General features: G+C 40.4%; 1 protein-coding gene across 1 annotated transcript in view; it reads left to right on the top strand.

Moving 5' to 3' along the window:
* The window catches only part of LOC127456067 (sodium/potassium/calcium exchanger 2-like), a 116371-nt gene that overhangs the window by 41170 nt on the left and 51744 nt on the right, over positions 1–23457 (top strand). Inside the window, exons 4-6 of the mRNA XM_051724376.1 lie at positions 15191–15229; positions 15713–15821; positions 21039–21053. Coding sequence (XP_051580336.1) covers positions 15191–15229; positions 15713–15821; positions 21039–21053 — 163 coding nt within the window. The remainder of the gene's footprint in view (positions 1–15190; positions 15230–15712; positions 15822–21038; positions 21054–23457) is intronic.

Below are 23457 nucleotides of genomic sequence, written 5' to 3' on the forward strand. Positions count from 1 at the left end.
CTTTGCTATACTATCAAATTGCTTAAAATAAGAGAGGGGGACATCTACAGGGAGAGATTGTAGTAGGTAGTTGAATTTTGGAATACAATTCATTTTAATAACATTAACCTTCCCAATCATCGATAAATGTAATGAAGCCCACCTGTCCACATCATTCGAAAACCCTTTTATTAAGGGGTCAAAATTAACTCTAACTAAACCAGACAACTTTGCTGGGAATAAAATGACCAAATACTTAATTCCCTGTTTGGGCCACTGGAAGCCGCCTGGCTGAAATGCCGTTATTGGGCAGTACGCTGTCAAAGTCAAAGCTTCGGATTTAGACCACTTGACTTTGTATCCTGAGAACTTGGAAAAGGAATTAATAATTCTGTGGAGGCAAGGCATAGATCTAGTAGGGTCGGAGATGCATAATAAAATATCATCTGCATAAAGCAAAAGCTTATGCGCCATACCTCCCGCAATCACCCCTGGAAAATCATCCTCCTTTCTTATCGCGGCTGCTAATGGTTCCAGGGCAAGACAGAACAATAATGGGGAAAGAGGGCAACCCTGCCGGGTGCCCCTATCCAGAGTAAAATAATCTGAAATTAGTCCATTTGTTTGTACCGCCACAACAGGGTGTCTATAAAGCAGCTTAATCCAACTAATAACCATGTGTAATTTGTCATGTTTACATTCTGTATTCATGGTGCTAATGCTAACATGCTTTACATGGTCATAATATACACTGGTTAACCTCTGTTATTGTATTTTATGATGAATTTTGTGAAAAGAATCCACATCATAAGATCATAAAAAGTTATATATATATATATATATTTTTTTTTTTTAAGAAAGGCATCCATACTACTGCAAAGTTGAGTGTTTAAAAGGGTGGCAACTCTGCATGCCAGTGCATGTTGATTGATCTGAAGAGATTAACTGAAAAAAATGATAAGACAAAGACAAAATTATGGGGAGCACCGGATCACACCCACCTACATGGACCATGTGGCAGTAAGGTGTTTAACAACCGGCACAACATGTTACTGTACTAGTAGGCCAGGGACTAAGTGGTCTTGATGGTATCGCCCCCACAATGTTAAAAAATAACACATCCTGTCCATATATGAGCAGTGAAAATTGACTCTGTAGCCACAGACCACACAAAGACCCTAAATCCACCATTACATGTGCTCTGAGTGTGTGTGTGTGCTCACTATTGTCTTTAGACTTAATTGCCACGCCTCCAGATCATTGTGCAGATATTAGCGCTCATCAGCATGAGAAGAGTGTGTAAATAGTAAATGTAAATGTGAGTTAGAGATGCATATTAATCTCTCTATTAAATAAACATAGATTACTGCAACAGATGCTTTACGAAAGAAACAATTTTGTTTTTTGTTTTTTTTTGGCAACATTTTTTTTTTTTTATGTAACAGAATAGTTTTCCCTGAAACAGAAATTAATTCTGACATTATTTACTCACCCGCATGTCGGGGGACACTTTTTGCAACTTTGTTTGTGAGAGTTATCATTAAGTATTGACGCTGACTACCACCTCTGGAGTCGTGAGTTCGAATCCAGGGTGTGCTGAGTGTCTCCAGCCAAGTCTCCTAAGCAACCAAATTGGCCCGGTTGCTAGGGAGGGTAGAGTCACATGGGGTAATCTCCTTGTGGTCACGATTAGTGGTTCTCGCTCTCAATGGGGTGCGTGGTAACGTGCGTGGATCACGGAGAGTAGCATGAGCCTCCACATGCTGTGAGTCTCTGCGGTGTCATGCACAACGAGTCATGTGATAAGATGCAGCGGAGGCAACTGAGACTTGTCCTCCGCCACCCGGATTGAGGTGAGTAACCGCGCCACCACGAGGACCTACTAAGTAGTGAGAATTGGGCATTCCAAATTAGGGAGAAAAGGGGATAAAAAAAACAAAAAAATGGAGATCAAACAATGCAAAATATATGACAGCAATTAAGTTATAGCTCATGAATTTATGATTGGCACATATATGAATAAAAAAACAAATAAACTGTTGCTTCATAAGTATCGGTTAATTGTAACACTTTCCTAAAAATCTAAATGTAATTATCTTTTGATTTTATTATAATTTGATTTGATTTGTTAGCCATACTGAAAAAACAATACTGCAACAAATTAATTGTAGCGTTAACCTATATTATTATTGACCCGACTAGTCGAAGGAAGGTTTGCGCGGTATATCAATACGACGGATGTATCCCAGTACTAAAGCTTCGAAATACTAGCGATGCCGGCGGCTTCAACATTTAGCCACCGTTTCACAAAAGAAATGTAACTACGGGAGTAATCTCTTAATTTGTCAATGAAACAAAACATCAAAACGAGAGTTTAGAAAAGTAAACGGTTAAAAAGACACACATACTTATTCAGTGGTGTAAACACAAATAAGTACTTTTGGACTAAACGTTCTCTTATTTAGAGAAATATTGATGGATTCTCATATGTTTACATCATAAAGAATTATTATTCCTGTCCACTTTCCACTACATTATGCAATATGAAGTGCTAAAGCACTAAATACACTCATATTGTGTGAGTTCCATACACTGTGGAAGCCAGGGGCTACGTGAATATCTCGTTCTAAATATGGTCATAGAATAAGAAAGTTATTTCATCTTGCCTATCTCAGTGCCACATGACAGGTACTTTCATATACTATACCATTAGGATATTAGCCTAATGAATGTACAAAGCATAAAAATAAGGTTTTGACTGATGAGACACGTCGTAAATAGGCGATTACGAAAATATAGGCTGTGGTCTGTCTATGGCTATGTCCACATTAATTCGGATACATTTGAAAACAACGTTTTTCTTTTTGAAACATTCTCCACACTGCTGTTTTTAAGCATTTTCCAAAAGCTGCTCATCCACACTAAAATGTATACACATTTTTGAATGCCCTTACTGCGTATGCGAAAAAATTGCCGTTGCATGTACGGTCTGAAACGCAATTGTCCTCGTTTTCTGTTGCCAGACAGCAATTCCGAATAAACTTCCCATCGTCTTTGAAGGAATGCAATGTGAAGGTTGTACAAAGTAACATTTATCTTTAACAATGCTATCAAATTTAATAGCAGGCACGACAACGCTGCTATAACATGGGCCGCTATCTTGATTGTTTTGGGATGAATGGAGCACATGGCTGCGTCACATGACAACAAATACATAATTGTTTTGAGATATCTCTGCTTCCTCTGTCCACACTACAACATGAAGACAGTGTTTTCAGATTTATTCACTCGGGAGAGCGTTTTCGAAAAGCTCAGTTTATGCTGTCAAAAACACCGTCTTAGTGTGGACGGAAGGCCAAAATGTAGAGAAAAGAGATGTGTTTTCAAACGAAAACGTATTATTGTGGATGTGGCCTGTTTCCCATGCTGTTTTTGATATTTGTATATGCTTACTGCAAGCATAATAGAACAGAAGAATCTGTCACTGCAGAGCTGTCATCTGCTGCACGCTAGATATTTTAAAATATAATCTGCTTTCTGCCTCATTCTATGAATGGAATCCTCATAAGGACAGTAAAACAAGCTTATAACAACTCGGTTATGATCAGAAGCACTAGATAATGTGTCATTTGTCATGTGTACCATGGTGCATTCATGGTGCTAATGCTAATGGCTAATGCTATTTGCTGCCATAATCACTTGACATGGTCTTGGAAAATATTCATCCTCCCCAATAGAACTTTATCAGATGTGTGGCTTTAGCTCCATTGTGTTTCTATGCATCAACAAGGTCAGTGTCATACTGAATATGCACAGTGTGTGTGTGTGTGTGTGTGTGTGTGTGTGTGTGTGTGTGTGTGTGTGTATATATATATATATATAACAATGTTATGGAAATCTCTGATCACTTTATAATAAATTTAAGCTTTTATCAATTTTATTCATTTTTTGCTTGGTTGATTTAAAAATTATTACATTGTCTTTGTGTAAACTATTAAGAATTAACACAAAAACAGAATACTCATTGCTCTGCTATTAGAAACAGCCCCTCAACAAACCGAATAAAAACAAACAGGCACTAGGAAATTGAATCATTGGCAGTGCCATTACCCCACTCTCCTCTTCTGCTATCAGGCGGTGTGCACGCTCGTGTAATTATATGTGTGTGTGTGTGTGAGTGTGTGTATGAAAGGAGATCCCTTATGTTTATATTTGATTCTGAGTGGCAAGGACACTGATAAGGAGGACTGAAGGTGAGGAGCGGAGAGAGAGAAAGAGAAATCTGAGGCTCAATCGATCTATGCTATTTTAAAAGAGGGAATTAGTAGATGGTAGAACAGTCAGGAAGGGACTTTCCTTACTGAAGCATCATATTATGTGTGTATGGTGTAGTCGTGGGTTGGATATAACCTGGAGATACATAAGCTGTTGTCCTGCCAGTTGCTAGTCAGTCTGTTAAGGTGTAGAGGTAGTAAAGAATATACAGATTTGTAATTCAAATTTGAATTTAAGGAAGTAGATTTTTTAAAAAAAAGAATAAGGGACTTTTCCAGATGGGTGGCAATTTTATTGGCCTTCTCAGGGGCCATACCAAAATTCTAAACTACGATTAGCCACCTACCAAGTCAGAGACGGATATTCAATAAAACCAGACAACATCCTTGGTATGAAATTGATTAGTGTAGTAAGCAGTTGTCAAGAAATGACAAATACTCATGCAAACTCTATAAATACTGCATACTGACACCCAAAATTAAACATAGAGGGGGGAAATTACTAAGAATGATTTACTCCCGGTAAAAGTACTCCCGGTATAACAGTATTTGCACACGCTGTTTGAGCTGGTTGAGTGCATGTTTAAATGCATGTTCTTCCAACGATTATGCTTGATAAGCTGACAACGCTGGTACACTTGTGCAGTTGTAGCCCAATTCACAAGACATAAGCTGTGTCCCAAATTACACACTATGGACCTCATTCATGAAACTTTCTTAAATGTATGAGTAAATTCTGAGTAATTTGCATGTAAAATGGACCTACCCGAAAACGTTCCGCCAGATTCACAAGCGCTTCGTACTCCCTAGATTTGTTAGTAAAACGTGTGTATGTTTGTGAATTCCAAACATTCGTAAATAGGGGGCGAGTGCACGTTCATTCACAATTATCATAATCCACACCCATGAAAACGGCATATAAGGAAGGCACCAGACTCGCTAGTAAATGCTGTAAACATCTATGTGGAACAGTAATAAAAATTGTTTTTATGAATGAAGTGCATTCTCATCATAACATTTTGATTTAGCATGCACAATAGCGTGTGATATACAGCGATAGTAACAGTGATACACTTGCAACTGGAATAATCGTCAGAGAAATTAATAGAATGCCTGAAGAAGATCTTTGACACAAAAACGCTATATTACAGATTTGCAAGCTATACGACAATATGCAGGCTTTTTCCACTTTTCCCCCGTTGTATTGTGTTCGCACTTGCCCATTGTGTTTACTGTGATTAGCATTGACCATACGTTATCAACTGAACGTGATTTCTGGATGCCTATACTAAATTATGAAACCTAAATTATAGAGCTCAATCAAATAAAAACCGTCCAGTCAAGTTAGAGGCCCTTAATTTTTTCGAGAAAAATCAAGCACTGCTGGAAAAACGATAAGCAGAGTTGGGAAAAAAATATACTTTGAAAAAGTTAATTCAAGCAGTAAAAAAAAAAAAAAAATTCTAAATAAATGTAAATTTGGTTTAAAAGAAAACATAGCAATTTTGTATACAATTTTTTAAAGGTTAATTTCACTTATTTAATTTTTAATATTTTTATTTTATTACTTATTTAATTTCATTTCTATCAAAACATAGTTATGACAGTTTGCCTGAAAGAACACAACACGTTCAGATGTCTTGTGTGCGATTTACACGTGGTCGGGAGCAGGTGTAAATTTAGTTCGTGCCAACAAAACACGAAAACTTTCTTGAATCCAAGAATTTACATCAGAACGGCTTTACATTACACAAATATTATTTCTGCCCATGTTTCATGAATGAGGCCCTATGCACTTACACTATACACTATGCAATCTGCCATGTAGTATATGAATTATCAAAGTATAATCCCAAATGTAACACAAATTTTTCTTTTTTATTACACAGAAGTATTCGCAGTTTTTCAAATGTCGTAAATGACGTTTTAAACGTATGCAATGTGTTGCTACACATGCCACACATACTGGAGAGCATTAGCCAACCTCAGTCCAACATTTATATCTTAAATAACAGTATGGCATTCAACTTATATTTGTAAAGTGCTGTCTTCACAGAAGGTTCGCTAGTTTCCATATTCACCATTAATTATAACTGTTTTGTCAGACCAGCATCGCGGCCAGGTAGCCCTGCCCCTTCTGTTACGTGGGGCAAATGTCGATGTTAAGATCAGTTAAATTTCTTCTGATGACCAATAAGCATAATTAGTTAAAATTAATGTAATTATGGATGTTTTGTCACTAGGTATGTAACGATCAATGCATTTCGCAATACAATACGATGCAGAAGCCTCACAATACGATACGATTATAAAAGAAAAAAGAGCCCTCAATTTCACTTAAACTTATTTAAGGATTCGACATAAATGTATTTCAAATCTTAAGTGACACTACTGTGTCTGACGTTGGCAACATAAAGCAGAGCTCTATAATAAAATAACTTAAAAAAAACAGCACTGCATTTATCAGCAGATTGTTATGAGAAAAACTTAGTGTTCACACATGCATTTTTAACACCAAACTTAAAGATCTAAAACAAAAGGCATAAGGATAAGGTCACAACCTGATTGGACAGCTTTTATGATGTATATTTTGTGACAGAACTTGTGGAACATCCAAAACAATGCTGGCTGCTGGACTAAATGTGCTCGTTGGACCCACTTTCCTTTAACCTATCACTGAACATTTTGAACTCTTGAGCATTTTGGTACGTTTTTTCCAGTATACTGGAAATATGCTCGTCGGACCAAATGTTAATAAGGAAATTTACCTCCTCATTGCTCCATGTTTGCGCTCTGCTCATTTCGTTTTGCGTACACCACTCTTACAGCTCTTTCTATGTTATCAAATCACGTGATTTTTAGGGTCACATCTTGTGACATCACATCCTGTTATTGGTCCATTTAGATGTCTTTGGTCCGTGCTGCGTTCATATATCAGTCGAACCGCACCAGAGTTCGTTTGGAAGCGGACCGAGACCCACTATTCAGGGGGTCTCGGTCCGCTTGTTTGGTGCGCACCAAGGTTCGGATGGCAGCGTTCGCACTTGTTCAAATGAACCGCACTAACAGAGCAATCGCACCAGAGTTCGTTTTAATCGAACCAAACCTGCCAAGTGTGAACACACCCTTAAAACCAAAGGTGGCAAAGAAAAAAAAACCTTAAGAGGAACCTGACCTCTGGCTTTACATTGTTCAATACAATATTATTTAGCAGTTTGAGCAAAAACCGATCAGCACACATAAACAGAGAATAATAAGTCTCATGTAGTTGCGGGTTTCTTACATTGGCTGTTAATTGCAATTCCCTATCTGTCACTCACTCGACATTGTGTCGATGTAGTGACACTAGGGGTCACCCTTGGGAGCCCCAAACACCTCTAATCTTTGAGAAAAGGCCAATGGGGATTTCACATTTTCAAGAAAAGAGCAGTTTCCTCATCCCCTGGGTCACACATCTGGTGTTCACAGCTGTCATTATCACGACAGCCAGACATCGCACCTTTATGGCAGGCACGGCACACCGGAGGCGGACCCCCCCGCCCCTGCGCGCCCAGCTGTGGCACAAACACACCCACGCCAGGGAGGTTGTGATGGACTACGAGGGTGGTTTCCCTCCTCCCCCATCCCTGACCGGTCCTATGGTGGGTATCCAGAGCCAGGTAAGTGCTTCGATGTCCCCAGACTCAGCACGGCCAGGAATTCAGGGTTTGAGCCCCCTCAACCTGGCGCCTCAGGCTCCGGCCCGCCGCGAGACCCCACCCGCCGGTACGTCCGACGCGATTGTCCCCTTGGTCCCCCTCGCCCGGAGCTTGGAGGCATGGCGTGCGCTCTCCAACCCGTCATGATGGCTGTCCAGGACCGTCTGACTCGTCTATGCGATTCAGTTCTCCAGGCATCCGCCCGGGTTCAACGGTGTCCATTTCACCTCAGTGAAGGGCGAGAATGCTGCTGCCCTGCGTATGGAGATCGCGACCCTTCTGTGGAAGGACGCGATAGAGCCTGTCCCTCCAGCCGAGATGAAGAAGGGGTTCTACAGCCCCTCTTCACGAAAGTCGCAGAGGCAGTGCTTGCCCCACTAAGGGAAGTGGGCATCTGCATCCTCAACTATCTCAACGACTGGCTAATTCTAGCTCACTCTCGAGACTTGTGGTGTGCGCACAGGAACCTGGTGCTCAGGCACCTCAGCCAGTTGGGGCTTTGGGTCAACTGGGAAAAGAGCAAGCTCTCCCCGGATCAGAGCATCTCTTTTCTTGGGTTGGAGTTAGACTCAGTCTCGATGATGGCGCACCTCACGAGCGAGCGCACGCAGTTGGTGCTAAACTGTCTGAAGTCGTTCAGGCAGAGAACGGTTGTCCCACTGAAGCAATTTCAGAGGCTCCTGGGGTATATGGCGTCCTCGGCAGCGGTCACGCCGCTCGGGCTGATGCATATGAGACCACTTCAGCTCTGGCTTCAGACTCAAGTTCCGAGATTTGCATGGTGCCGCGGAGCACATCGCGTGGTCATCATGCCGATCTGTCTCCGCTTGTTCAGCCCTTGGACAGACCTGGCATTTCTATGGGCAGGGGTTCCCCTAGAGCAGGTCTCCAGGCTATTCGTCATCACGATAGACGCCTCCAAGTCAGGCTTGGGCGCCGTGTGCAATGGGCACACAGCCGCAGGCTCCTAGACTGGGCCGCGACTGCATAGGCACATCAACTGCCTCGAGTTGCTGGCAGTGTTGCACGCCCTGCGGAGGCTTTGGCCATTAATCCAGGGCAAGCACGTGTTGGTCCTGACGGACAACACAGCGACGGTAGCATACATCAACTGCCAAGGTGGCTTGCGCTCCCATCGCATGTCGCAACTTGCCCGCCGTCTCCTCCTCTGGTGTCAGCAGCGACTCAAGTCGTTGCGAGCCACTCACATCCCGGGCGACCTCAACAGCCCTACGAATGTGCTGTCACGGCAGGTCACGCTCAGGGGAGAGTGGAGACTCCACCCCCAGGTGGTCCATCTGATTTGGAGTCGATTCGGTCAAGCGCAGGTAGACCTGTTCGCTTCCCGGGAATCCTCCCACTGCCCGTTCTAGTACGCCCTGACCAAGGCTCCCCTCGGCACAGATACGCTAGCACACAGCTGGCCCCACAGGCTACGCAAGTAGGCATTCCCCCCAGTGTGCAAGGTCAGGGAGGATGAGGAGCAGGTCGTCCTAGTAGCACCCTACTGGCCCACCCAGACTTGGTTCTCGGACCTCACACTCCTCGTGACAGGCCCCCCCCCCCGGCAAATTCCCCTGAGAAAGGACCTTCTTTCTCAGGGATGGGGCACCATCTAGCACCTGCGACCAGACCTCTGGGATCTCCACGTCTGGGCCTTGGATGAGACACGGAAGACCTAAGTGGCCTACCACCTGCGGTGGTCCTGAGACCCCGACCGGGCTATGTGCCCAAGGTTCCCACAATCCCGTTTCAAGATCAGGTGGTGAACCTGCAAGCGCTTCCCCAGGAGGAGGCAGACCCAGCCTTGTCGTTGCTGTGTCCGGTGTGTGCTTTGCACATCTATTTGGATTGCACATAGAGCTTAGGCACTCTGAGCAGCTCTTTGTCTGCTTTGGTGGACAGCGGAAAGGGAGCACTGTCTCCAAACAGAGGATCGCCCACTAGGTCATTGACACCATCGCCTTTGGTATATCACGCCCAAGACAAGCCACCCCCCTTGGGGCTACCAGCACACTCTGCCAGGAGTGTGGCGGCCTCCTGGGCCCTGACCAATGGCACCTCTTTAACAGACATCTGTAGAGCAGCGGGCTGGGCAACACCCAATACCTTTGTGAGATTCTACAATCTCCGGGTTGAGCCAGTTTCATCCTGTGTATTGTCAGGCCGGGTGTACTGCTTGTGCATAGTGCCTTTCCCCTCCTGGGGGGGAGACGTTTGCTTTTTACCCCCCAGCCGTGTTCATGAGACCATGGACCCTGGATGTCCTTCCTCCTTAGCCCTGTGGCAGGCGAGTTTGTGGAGAAATTCGATGCCGGCCCAGTACGTGTGCTAGTAGGCCCTTTACTGGGGTAGGTGCTCCACATGCACCGGTTGCCTGTTTGTAACCCCGTGTGATGTATCTTCTGCAAGATGGTTTCCTTGTTGGTAAACCCGTGTCTTCCTTGGGCAGAGTCCCCTCTGCCACCGGTTGCTGTGTTTGTAGAGCTCCATCCACTCTGGGTAGGACCTACCACGGGGACTTCTCCACATGCGACACTGCCGACAAAACTCAGTAAGACCATGTGACGTATTTCCACACAATTACCTCCCCTTCGGGCAGGGTGTGGTCTCCGCGGTGTCTTTCCCTTGGGAGGGACACCCCCCCGACGCAGACACCTATGGCCCCAGCTGATACATTTCCACTCATTTTTGTGGAGAAAAAAGAAGAGAAGAGGCCACGGCTGGGGTAGCCTGTCCCCATTTTTGGGCAGTCGACTTGTCCCCGAGGTGCGGGGGACCGTACAACGCTCGTAGGAGCGTTGGGGGAAGTTACATGACGGCCAGGTGCGCTGGCTATGAGGCACGCAATGGTCTGCCCGTCTTGCACTGCCAGTCCACGTAACACAGTTCAGCTAGTTGTGGTGTTTTGTATAGGGACCCCTAGTGTCACTAAATCGACACAACATCGAGTGAGTGACAGATAGGGAATGTCCTGGTTACTTTCATAACCTCCATTCCCTGATGGAGGGAAGGAGACGTTTTGTCCCTCCTGCCACAACACTGAACTACCCGCTGAAATGGCTAGGACCTTGTCTCGGCTTCTCAGCACAAAACCTGAATGAGTGGTTGTGAGCCAGCTCCTTTTATACCTGTATGTCTGGGGGAATGGCATGCAAATTCCACTCGCCAATTCCCATTGGCCTTTTCTTAAAGATCAGAGGTGTTTGGGGCTCCCAAGGGTGTGTCACTACATCGACACGTCTCGTTCCCTCCATCAGGGAACGGAGGTTATGAAAGTAACCAGAACGCTCTCTGCTGCTGTTTCTGCCGTAAATTAAATTACTTGTTTGATGTGCTGTAGCACCATGATACCTTTGTTTGGCAAATTCGACAAGCTGTAACGTTACAGTCTTCTTGCCGTTTGCCATCTGTCTTCGAGCTCTCATCTCATCTGTGTAGACTAGTCGCTTTGTTTTCCTGTGAGCGCTCAGTGCCGCCTCTCCGGGGGAGGAGACTGCTCTATTGCTTGATTTTAATCACACTTATATATTTATTTATGTATTGTACGATACATATGATATCAAATTATGAGCAGCGAATCGAATATGTTACGATACAATACAATACAATATTTTTTTACACCCCTATTTGTCACACCACTTCCTCTGTTTAATTTTTTTATTTACTTCATTTCAGTACTTTCCTTTTATTAAAAATTCTAATTCTGATTCAAAATGCTGATCGATTCAATTCAAATTCCAACTCATGAATAGAAAGGCACCAATTTTTAAATTATAAATTTTGCTCTACCCTGTTTTATCGAGTGTATTTATTAGTATTTATTATTGCAATCAGTCACTAAGATGAGGCTTGTGAAAGGCTAATTATCATAATGACTGAAATTACTCTATAATGCTCATTCAGCAGCCTGTGCTCATAATCACAATCACCACCAATCTGTTTTGTTGGCTCAGCATCTCCAAGGTGACCCTGACACACACATGCGCACACACACACACACACACACATACACTAACTGTATTGACCTATACTTATTCAATCATACATAATTTCCGTTTATATAATTATTTTTTCACTGTTTTTAATACTTCAATATTATTTAAAATTGTGCATAAAAAAGTAACACCAGAAATACAGAATAAGACTTTTTTATGGTATTGTGCATAAAACAAGTATAGTAAAAATACATAAAAATAGGTGGGGGCACATTAAGTACTGTAATAGGCTTCATCTTAAATCTCTAATGCCTCCAGTTAGTCATGTCTTCAAATGTGTTTAGCTGTTGCTTTGAGCTGCTTAGAGGAAATTAAAATAAGCTGTCCATTTATTTGAAATCCCAGAGCACAGCTGCACTTTTCACGTAGTTAATGGGCCTGTCATTTACAAGTATTCCATTTACAACTTGTGCTGATAGGAAGATCTATCAGCAATCTGTGGTTTCATGTTTATTTATTGCAGAGGCGCACATTAGACATTCGCTCCTAATTCCTTATGGTGGTATTTTGCACCCAAAAGTTCACCCAAAAATGCAAATTCTATCCTAGCTTATTGAGGGCATTTTTTTCTGTGGAACACAAAAGTAGAAATTTGTGCCACACAACGGCAGTTCATGATCACCACATCTGTAAAGTTTCAAAAAGAACTAAACACACTGTAAAAGCACTATTAATGTGTTTCTTACACGGCTATCAAGTGACTTCTGAAGATTTCGAATATAATGTGTTAAGTTTATGGATTACTTTTAAGAAACATTTGTGATGCTTTGTATGTATGCATGTATGACGCTTTTATGATTTGTTTTTTCCTTCTTATATCAAATGTTTGAAGTTAAAGATTTGGCTCTGTTGTGATTAGCACTTTAGGGTTCGTGCCGTCATGTAATCCCCAGAAGGTGACGAGTGTGGCTGCTTTTGTAATTAGTTCTGCTTGCAGAAAATTGGGTCACTAATTAGCAAGAGGAGGAAGGCTGCAGAATGCATTCATTTATTTATTTATGTGGAGTTGCATTTGAATACGATTATGAAGTATTTTAAAAGAGAAATCTGTGGATGCGAATAGTTTTAGGTTGCGGTACATAATGCAAATAGAAGCATGAAAATGGAAGCTTTAATGTTCTCACAGTGCACATACAGTGTCCTGCATTATATCAAATCCACTCTTGTGGTCATGAGTAAACTATGTGTGCTGAGACGTGAGGTACAGATTGATTTTCTCCTATTAAAACGGCCTTCCAGGGCCTCTATCTTGTACCTAATTTAGTCTTAAGTGCTAATTTTAGAGTCTCCTCCATCATAACTGAGGCTCCAATAGTTTTGCTTCACTGCTAAAACATTGAAACCAGTGCAGGCAAAGAACTTTCAGCTCAATATTGCTGTATGTCTGCTGAACTTGTGTCTGTAATATAGACCTGGTGACAACATATCCTAGCCAATAACAGCCCACTTAGACAGGAGGCTGTCTGACTGACGTGTAAAATGACCAATAACAATTTGATTTTTTTATGTGACATTTAGGGATGAGTAAACACAGTGGAATGTGCAGGTGTGCTAAAGGATATCCTGTTTATTTGCTGATTGAACATTATTTAAATATTTCATGCCATGAACCTCAATAGCTTGCAGATCTAGCTGACTGATAAAAACCTTTGCACCATGACTCACATAAGTTGTGTAATGCCAGCCATTTAGATCAGAGCTTAAAATATGCTTGATGCAGAGGTATGCTGGACTGAGCACTACTGAACTGGGATGTTCTCCACTGAACTTAATTGAACCACAATGTTCTACGCTGGGCTGGGTTTGGCGCACACTCTATGTTAGGTCAATGGTCAAAATACACACTCTATGAGGTCAGAGGACAAAATACACATTTGAAGAGGTAAGATGTCAAAATATACAATCTGCAGTGTCAGAGGTCAAAATGCACACTCAAGGAGGTTAGAGGTCAAAATACACACTCTATGAGGTCAGAGATCAAAATACTCTGTATGGTCAGAGGTCAAAATACACGCTCAGGGAGGTCAGAGGTCAAAACCACACTGCGAGGTCAGAGATCAAAATAAAGACGTTGAGGTCAGAGAACAAAATACACACTCAAGGAGGTCAGAGGTCAAAATACCCACTCTGCGAGGTCAGAGGTCAAAATAAAAACTCGAAGAGGTCAGGGGTCAAAACACACACTCTCCTAGTTCATAGATAAAAAAAAAAACACTCAATGAGGTCAGAGATCAAAATACCCTATCTGCGAGTGTAACGTGGGCCAGCTGGTACATGATAGCTGTGCGGTATGTGTAAACCTCACTCCCCTGGCCTCAAGAGGCGCGCTAGCGACTGACACTAGAGGCTGTAGCCTTTAGCTTCCTTGTTAACGCGCCCCCCTCCCATGCCGGAGATGCCGGTTCTAATCCCGCTTAGAGCGGGTCGAGTAGGACTGGTTACAGTGGTGCCGTGACCTGGATGGGAGTGAGGTTTAGGAGGGTGAGTGTAACGGGAGCCAGCTGGTACGGGATAGCTGTGTGGACTGGTTACAGTGGTGCCGTGACCCGGATGGGAGTGAGGTTTAGGGGGGTGAGTGTAACGGGAGCCAGCTGGTACGGGATAGCTGTGTGGTATGTGTAAACCTCACTCCCCTGGCCTCAAGAGATGCACTTGCGACTGACTCTGTAAGGTCTAATAAGGTCAGAGGTTAAAATACACACTAGAGGAGGTCAGTGGTCAAAATACAGACTCAGCGAGGTCAGAGGTCAAATTAAACACTCAGTGAGGTCCAAGATAGAATTACATACTCTGCAAGGTCAAAGGTCCAAATACACACTCTGTGAGATGAGAGATCAAAATGAGATCTAAGTTTAGGGTTGTGCCTCAATACATAATGAATTCGATGAAGAACGTTCTTCTCTTAAGCACTTACACTTTACTTACAGTAGGTAAGTGCCTAGCTTACAGATCTCCACCATTTTCATTTTTCAACTTTTTGTATCCGGCAGCTCCTCATCTCCTATGGCCTTATGGGACAGGAAAGTGTCCACTGGTTGCACATTTCAGAATCTTCATCATGTTATTATTCACCTACAGCACCTTGAATACCGTGCTCTAGTATGTAGGTGTCTTTAATGTCAGTTGATGTGTTGTTTATGTGTACTGTCTACATGGAGTCTGATGTCTGGTCTTGTCTCACATCACTGTACTGTTGTCTCTCCCTCTTTCTCTGTGTTCTGTTCATCTCTCGACTGTGAAGTTGAGCCCTGGCGGAGTGGAGGATGACAGCAAACTGTCGGTAAGTGTTGTCTGTGTGTATGGCCGTTGGTCCGTTTATTTGTATTGGGTTATAAAGCATGACGTCTTGTGGGTGGTAGAAAATGTAACCCTTTGACCCCTGAGCTCATTAATGGGAAATATAAACATGAGAGACATACAAGTTTAGCTTAAGAAAGGTGGGCAGATGGACAGACATATGGTTATAAAGAGACCATAGCTACATGTTCATGTCCAAAAAAACATGGCACATAATAGATAGACAGACAGACAGACACACACACACACACACACATGCTAACTCTTAGTGAGACCCTAACTGCCAACTCCCGACCCCCGTCCCTTACCTCTGACCCCTGAAATGTCAGGACATCCAGCCTTGTTCAGAGTCAGTCAATCATAATCTGGTCCCGTCTCTATGACAACCATGCTGTCACTCCGAGCTCTGGATTCTGCTGTTATTGGCCAGAGGGTTTTGACTGACATGTTTTTGCTCCTATCACAGGCCAAGCCCCGGCTGCAGAGAGGAGGAAGCTCTGCCTCCTTACACAACAGCCTGATGAGAAATAGCATTTTTCAGTTGATGATCCACACACTCGACCCTCTAAGTGAAGGTAACACACGCACACACACACACACACACACGCACGCACGAACGCATGCACACACACACGCACACACTCACACGTACACACACACGCACAGCCACACACAGCCACACACACACACTCTCACACACTCAATTAGCTATCTAAAGGACATACCATAGTCTTGTATTTATAAAAAGCTAATTATAATAACTATAGACTAACCCAAACCCTAACCTTACCCTTAAAAAAAACCTACACATTCTTTAGACAATAAAACATTATTTGCTTTATTGATCAATCGAATAAACTTTAATAAATGTCATCTTAAATATTTCTGCATAAGATGTACAAACCTTGTTTATAAAGATGTATGTGGTTTTTTAAGCATACAAGAGTCATATTTCTCCCTAAAATCAAAATAAAAAAATAAAAAATAAGAAATACAAATTTGCATAGAAAAAATGAAGCTATTTTTGCTTTGTGATATTTTTTTCATGACAATTAAGTACATGTCCTATCTACACACTGTATACTATATATATATATATATATATATATATATATATATATATGTATATATATATATATATATATATATATATATATATATATATATATATGCACAATGTAAAGGTCATGGGTTAGATTCCTGGGAAATGCATGCACTGATAAAATGTATAGTTTGAATGCACTGCATAAATGCATAAATGCTTATATATTTGTACATTATCATATTGAATGGTAATATTTTATGTCTTTAATTTTTTATGATTTAAAAAAAAATATTTTGTCTGTACTGGATGATTTTCATTACTTAATTACAATAATGTGAATGAGATTTTTGCATTACGGTTATATATATATATATATATATATATATATATATATATATATATATATATATATATATATATATATATAGTGCTTAATTGACATGAAAATAATGTAGCAAAAAAATCTTATTTTATGTTCCTGAAGCCTAATTTATTGTAATTCTTTTTTTCCAAATATGTTCAGGTGTATAATTTGCATAATTTGAGACTATTGCAATTTTATTCAAGACATATTATCAGAAAACATGCCTTTATATCTTATAAAATAATGTTTCTGAAGTAAATTGATCTTTTTTAAAGAATGTCTACATATTTTACTTCAACAAGAAAAAGACTAAGAAATTATATTTAGCAGCAGCATATAGTATTCCTTGTTTCTAGTATCACTGGATGTAGGCTGTTAAAACTTAGAGAATTAATACAGAATGTGCAATGGCAGGTATGTGTTTATAGACATTTTACAACCATTTTGAACATCGCCCAGCCAATTAGAATCCAGGGTCAGAGCAGGTCCATATATGGTAAGTACGAAGTGGGGACTATGTGGGTTATAACCATGTGCTCATACATACAATCGTCCATGAACTTGGATTTATAAAGTGAACTTTGTGCAGGTTCTGGCATACGGATGGTTTTATACATTAAGAAACTTATGTGTGTACGCAAAATCTGTCTGCAACGGGGTAAAAGGGAAAGGAGGAGGCGAGAACCGGCTTGAGAGTATAAATAATAATTTAAAGATTAAGTTAAAGCAAAAGACATGCAACACAAACGCATACAAGGCAGCTGCCTGTAGCTCTCTCTCTCCTGAGCTGCCGCCTTTATCCCTCTAGTGGGCTTGATTAGCCTGATTAGGGGCCGGGCATGCGTCATCACGGCCCGGCCCCACCCTCCTCCTTGCCACACTGTCTTATGTGTGTTTGCACTTTTTTAGGATTAAATCTATGCCAAGTTTTATACATGAGGCCCTAGGATATGTTTTCCTAAGATTAACCCATTTAGGGTGCAGAAGAGTGTGGAAAAGTGACTATACTGCGCAACTATTTATTTGTTTATTTATTCAGAATATGTTTTCATTTCACACCATTTCCTTTTTCATGTGATACATAAATTACGCTGTCTGCACTGGTTTAGCGCCTGATTCACTAGGAATTAGCAGATCAGACAACAACACCAAGGGCCCACAAAAGTGCTGCTGAACACAATTTGCACATGCAATTATGATCTTGTGGGCCGATTCTGAGCACTATATAGTGGATGATGCAGCAGTCCACCATTATCTGACACAGGACTGAACAGCATCACTGACTTCTGTGTTCCAAGCCTAATTTACATAAAAAAGGTGTTTTCACAGAAAGCATGACTCATTTGAAATACTCAAGATGCAGTGCAATTTCAGCACTTGTTGTGCCTGCTTAAACTAGATTGCGGGTGGTTAGTGAATAAAAAGCAGGTTTTTGCATAGAAATCAGGTTCTGGCACAAACATGCCCCCAAAATTGCTGAACACTTCTTTGCACAAAATTGCATTATACATTTCAAATTACTATAGTCAGTTTACAGTTACTAGCTTTGAATTAAGTTAATAACTTAAAGTACATTACTGGGGTTACACCTACAGTATATCCAAAATAGTATTATTTATGTAGAATGCATTTAAAACATGAATTACATCAATATAGTCGCAAAAAAAAGTATGTGAATTACTTGCATTTGTGGAAAAAAAAACATTCTTAAAATCTGGTTTGATCTTCATCTATGTTATAATAATGAACAAACACAATCTGTTTAAACTAATAACACACAAATTATTGAATTTTTATTGTACACAGTGAATACATCATTCAAACATTCACAGTGTAGGTTGGAAAAAGTATGTGAACCCCTAGGGTAATGACGTCAACAAAAAATGTCAGGAGTTGGCAAACCTGGCATCCAATTAATAAAATGAGATTGGAGGTGTGGGTTGGAGCTACATTGACTTATAAAAAGCACTCAAACATTTCGAGTTTGCTATTCACAAGAAGCATCTGCAGATGTGGACCATGCCTTGCAAAAAAGAGATCTCAGAAGACCTACGATCAATAATTGTTGCTTTGCGTAAAGCTGGAAAGGGTTACAAAGTTATCTCGAAGAGCTTAGATATTCATCTGTCCACAGTTAGACGAATTGTCTTTAAATTGAAACGATTTAGTACTGTCGATACTCTCCCTAGAAGTGGCCATCCAGCCAAGATGACTCAAAGAGCAGGCCGCAGAATGCTCAGTGAGGTAAAAAAGAACCCTAGAGTGAAAGCTAAAGACTTGAAGGAATCATTGGAACTGGTTAACATCTCTGTTCATGAGTCTACTATACGGAAAACATGAAAAAGGCATGGTGTCCATGGCAGGACACCATGAAGGAAGCCGCTGCTTTCCAACAAAAACATTACTGCAAGCCTCTGAAGTTTGCCAAAGACCACCTTGACATTCCACAACGCTACTGGGAAAATGTTTTGTGGACTGATGAAACAAAGTTTAAATTGTTTGGGAAGAACATGCAGCATCATTATTTGGGGATGCTTTGCTGCTTTGGGGCCTGGACCGCTTGCTATCATTGAGGGAAAATTTAATTCCCAAGTTTATCAAGATATCCTACAGGATAATGTCAGGGTGGCTGTGTGCCAGCTGAAGCTCATTAAAAGTTGAGTGACGCAGCAGGACAATGACTCTAAACATCAAAGTAAATCCATTACAGAATGACTTCAAAAAAAGAAAATGCACCTTTTGGAGTGGCCAGTCAAAGCCCAGACCTTAACCCAATAGAGATGCTGTGGAATGACCTCGAGAGCTGTTCACACCAGACATCAAGTATATGGCTGAGCTGAAGCAGTTCTGTAAGGAAGAATGGTCCAAAATTCCTTCTGAAGGTTGTTAAGGTCTAATCCACAGCTACCAGAAACACTTGGTTGAATTTATTGCTGCCAAAGGAGGATCAACCAGTTATTAAATCCAAGGGTTCGCTTACTTTTTCCACAGCACTGTGAATGCTTAATGGGATGTGTTCAATAAAGACATGAAAGATTACAATTGTTTGTGTGTTGTTAGCTTAAGCACATTGTGTTTTGTCTATACTTGTGACTTTGATGAAGATGAGATCACATTGTATGATCAATTAATGCAGAAAACCATCTAATTCCAAAGGGCTCACATACTTTTTTTTTTTTTGCCACTGTATTTATATCGGTTTGCATTTCTGTGACAGCTAAAATGTGTGTGCCCCCTAATGAGACAAAGAACAAGGAGGAAATATAAACATTATTTTGAATCCGTTGGGAGAAAAACAGCATTTCTTTGTAAAGTGTTTTAGAATCTAACATAAAAGTAATTAGTAATTTGATTACTTTCACAATGATTTCATAATTAAATTCAGTAATCTGATTACAGTTTAGAGAAATAATTAGTCATTTGTAGTGAATTACTTTTTTCTTTAGTAACTTACCCAACTTCTTTCAATCTTACATAGAATGCAGGGTAACTCTTTATAATAACTACATGGTATAAAGTATTTGTAAAGCATTAGTTTATAGTTAAATATTTTTTTTTATAAATTGCATAAACCAGTGGTAAAGATGTATTTATAAGAACATTAAGAAGGCTTTAATCCATAATAAATAAATAAATGATTTATTTTATACATTTACATATGTAATGAACTGGACATATATTAATGCTTAATTAATGAACACTTACTACTAAAGCAATTAAAGCTTGATAAAGGTTATAATAAAGCACTGACTAACTGCTAGCAAAGTATTTTCATAACCAAATTCAAAGTGAAAACTATATTTGCCTAATTAAACATTTATTAATGATCTATTACTATAAAAATTGAAGATGGTTATGTCATGGCCATGGCCAACTTAGTAAGATGTTTATAAAGGAGAAATCATTATCAAACTGCTTATGTATGAATTTATTAAACACTATTTGTATGTTGACTATTAATGTTTGAATAATGTAGGAATAATAATTTATAAATGATAAACTAATGCTTTACAAAAAATGTATAATTATTCTAAAGTGTTACCGAAAGCAGATGTGTTTAATTAGAGCCTTTTTTTAATACTTGTGATGCCGTGCTATTTCAGCACATTTAGTACCTGGTTAAAAATGATTGTGGGTGGTTAGTTAGTTGTGTTGAAGTACCGCACTCAAAACTAGCCCAAGTGTTTAAGGAATTCGCCCCACAGTTTATAGGTTTTAACTCTGCACACATTTTTATGGGTATTTTAACATTAATGGCACATCTCATCTTTCTATTCATGACATGGCTTTGCACTAGAACTAAATCGTATTTTCCTGCTTGTGTTCTTTATCATCTCTCTTTCTCTCTGTCTGTCTGTGTCTCTCTGTCTACTGTTTTCTCAGAATTTGCTGACTCTGGTGAGTTATTCTTTAAATCTCATTGTCATCACAGTCACGGCTGACCCCCCATACCGCCCCAACCCCGCCCGTCGACCCCCCCGCACTCCCCCCAACACACATTCACCAGAAACTGAAACTTGTGTCCTGCTCGCCCGTCTGTTTTGCTGTTTATTCACATTTTCTCTCGGTATTCAGAATAGATACTGGATACTGTTTGTTTCGATAAAGTTTCTATTTGTGTTTTGTCAATTTTCATTGTGTGTATCTGCTACAGCCCCACCCCATATAACCCAACTAACTCCCTAACACAGCACAAGATCTATTTTAAAACTGTTCATAAAAACCCAGCAACAGATAACATTGGCTATCCCTAGATATTCTTTGGATTTAAAGCAATATTTTGGGCCAAAAGCTTTGATTTAACCAGTAGTCATTATAGAGCACAACAGTGACTGCCCACTTTTTCAGCGACCTTGCTGCAGATTAATTTTCCCTTATAGACATTACAAAACATTATTTGATATAGACCTAGAAGCCTTCAACAAAACCGACCAGCTTTATAACACCATTTTCAATGCTTTATGGGTGGTCACTGTTGAGCTTTAGTGTCACAATTGGTGGATCTGGTTTAAGGATTATGAGAATTTGGCTACTTTTTTATTTTTATTATTACTTTTTTAAATAAATGAAGTTTAAATCATGCTGACTTGTGGCTTCTGGAGAAGTGTATACCATCACTTAACAACCACAGAGCTTATGGTAGGTTGAAAGGTTTCGGGACTGGTGCTTTTCAAAAGTGTTCCCCACATTCTATTGTTTTTGGTCTCTGCAATGTGGCTCCCAAAATCTGCTCACATTTCTTAAAAGGGTCATGAAATGCTGTTTATATATATGTATATATATATATATATATATATATATATATATATATATATATATATATATATATATATATATATTAGTTTTATTATCTTCCCTTAGGTCCACTGATAATGTTAGTAGTTTTTTTTTTTTGTCATTAAAACAGTCATCATTTAGTAATATATGATAATATGTCGACCCTCTATGGCCCTCTGTCTGAAACACCCACTGTTCTTTTTGGCTAACATTGTGCAGCCCCTCAAATTCATCCATTTTTGAAACTCAATCTGAAGAGAATGAGCAAGCTCCACAACATTATAAAACTAAATCTCAGGGTTTACACATAACGTACATCCAACACACTGCATCTGAATATATTAAACTGTTCATCTCAAGCACAACTGTTAACACTCACACTCTGTCTACACCGGACACGAGAGTCACATCGCCAAAAAAGTGCCATTATAATCAATGATGCTGTCTACCATGGAAGCATCCATTGCGGTGCGTCGCGTTGCGTTGCACCGACAGGAAATAGGTGTCCTGTTATTTTGTTAACAAAACAAATAATCGGTTTAGAATGTTTGTGTTGAAATGCCCAGTGTATACAGTCTCAAGCAGTCGCGTCAACGGATGCCTCCGGTGTAAACAGGATGTCAGCACCATCACACAGTCATGACATATGAAATGAATGGAACTGTTTACTTACTGTTTTGCAATTGGGTCCAAATGTTTTCAATTGCCTCATCCTTTAATAACAGTTCCTTTGCAAAGCTTCCATGCTGCAATCCACGCTGAAGAACACATCCACATGACACACATACATAGTCCAAAGCATGGTGTGAACTAGATGCATACACATACAGTTTCCAGTATCATCCTGCCCTGAAATGCCCATAGTCAGAAATGCATCGAAACGGTCAAAGACGTCTATCCAGCACATGTTTTCATACACCAACAATTAAAAATAGTGCAGATGGGCAAAAGAACATGTCCGTGACTTGTTTGTGCTCAAAACAGCAAGAGGCAGCAGCTGTGAATGACAGAATGGATTCTCCTCTTCAGAGTTGTAACTTGACACCGCATCTTTTAAAAGCGGCGTGTGATATGTAAAGATGTAAAAGCGGACAAAGATGTTTGTCTGTGCATGTTAAAAACAAAAAGTAATTTAAAATAGACCATATGGGTTCCCTTTGGTATTCAGGAATAGCAAGGCCACAGTAGGCCTTGTCTGTCGTCCTCTCTCAGTTTACGAACTGAAGCACCATTGGGCGAGGCCAAGGGTGCGATGATTTAAGTGGACGTTGATGTTTTTGAGCTGTAGAGGCGGAAATGAATTAATGGGCCCCATAATGACGACGGAAGTCACAGAAGTAGAGAACAAACCGTTTTTGCAGCTTGGTTTCAATAAATAATTTTATTGCATTGGGGATTAATTTTGAGTTTTACAGTATGTTTTTATAGTAGAAAGACCTCTTATATGTCAAAATATCAAGGACAAATTTATTCTTCATGACATGACCCCTTTAACAAAACATTTCACTCAGCTCAAAACAATTGG

The sequence above is a fragment of the Myxocyprinus asiaticus genome, chromosome 2, assembly GCF_019703515.2.
Source record: "Myxocyprinus asiaticus isolate MX2 ecotype Aquarium Trade chromosome 2, UBuf_Myxa_2, whole genome shotgun sequence".
Lineage (NCBI taxonomy): Eukaryota > Metazoa > Chordata > Actinopteri > Cypriniformes > Catostomidae > Myxocyprinus > Myxocyprinus asiaticus.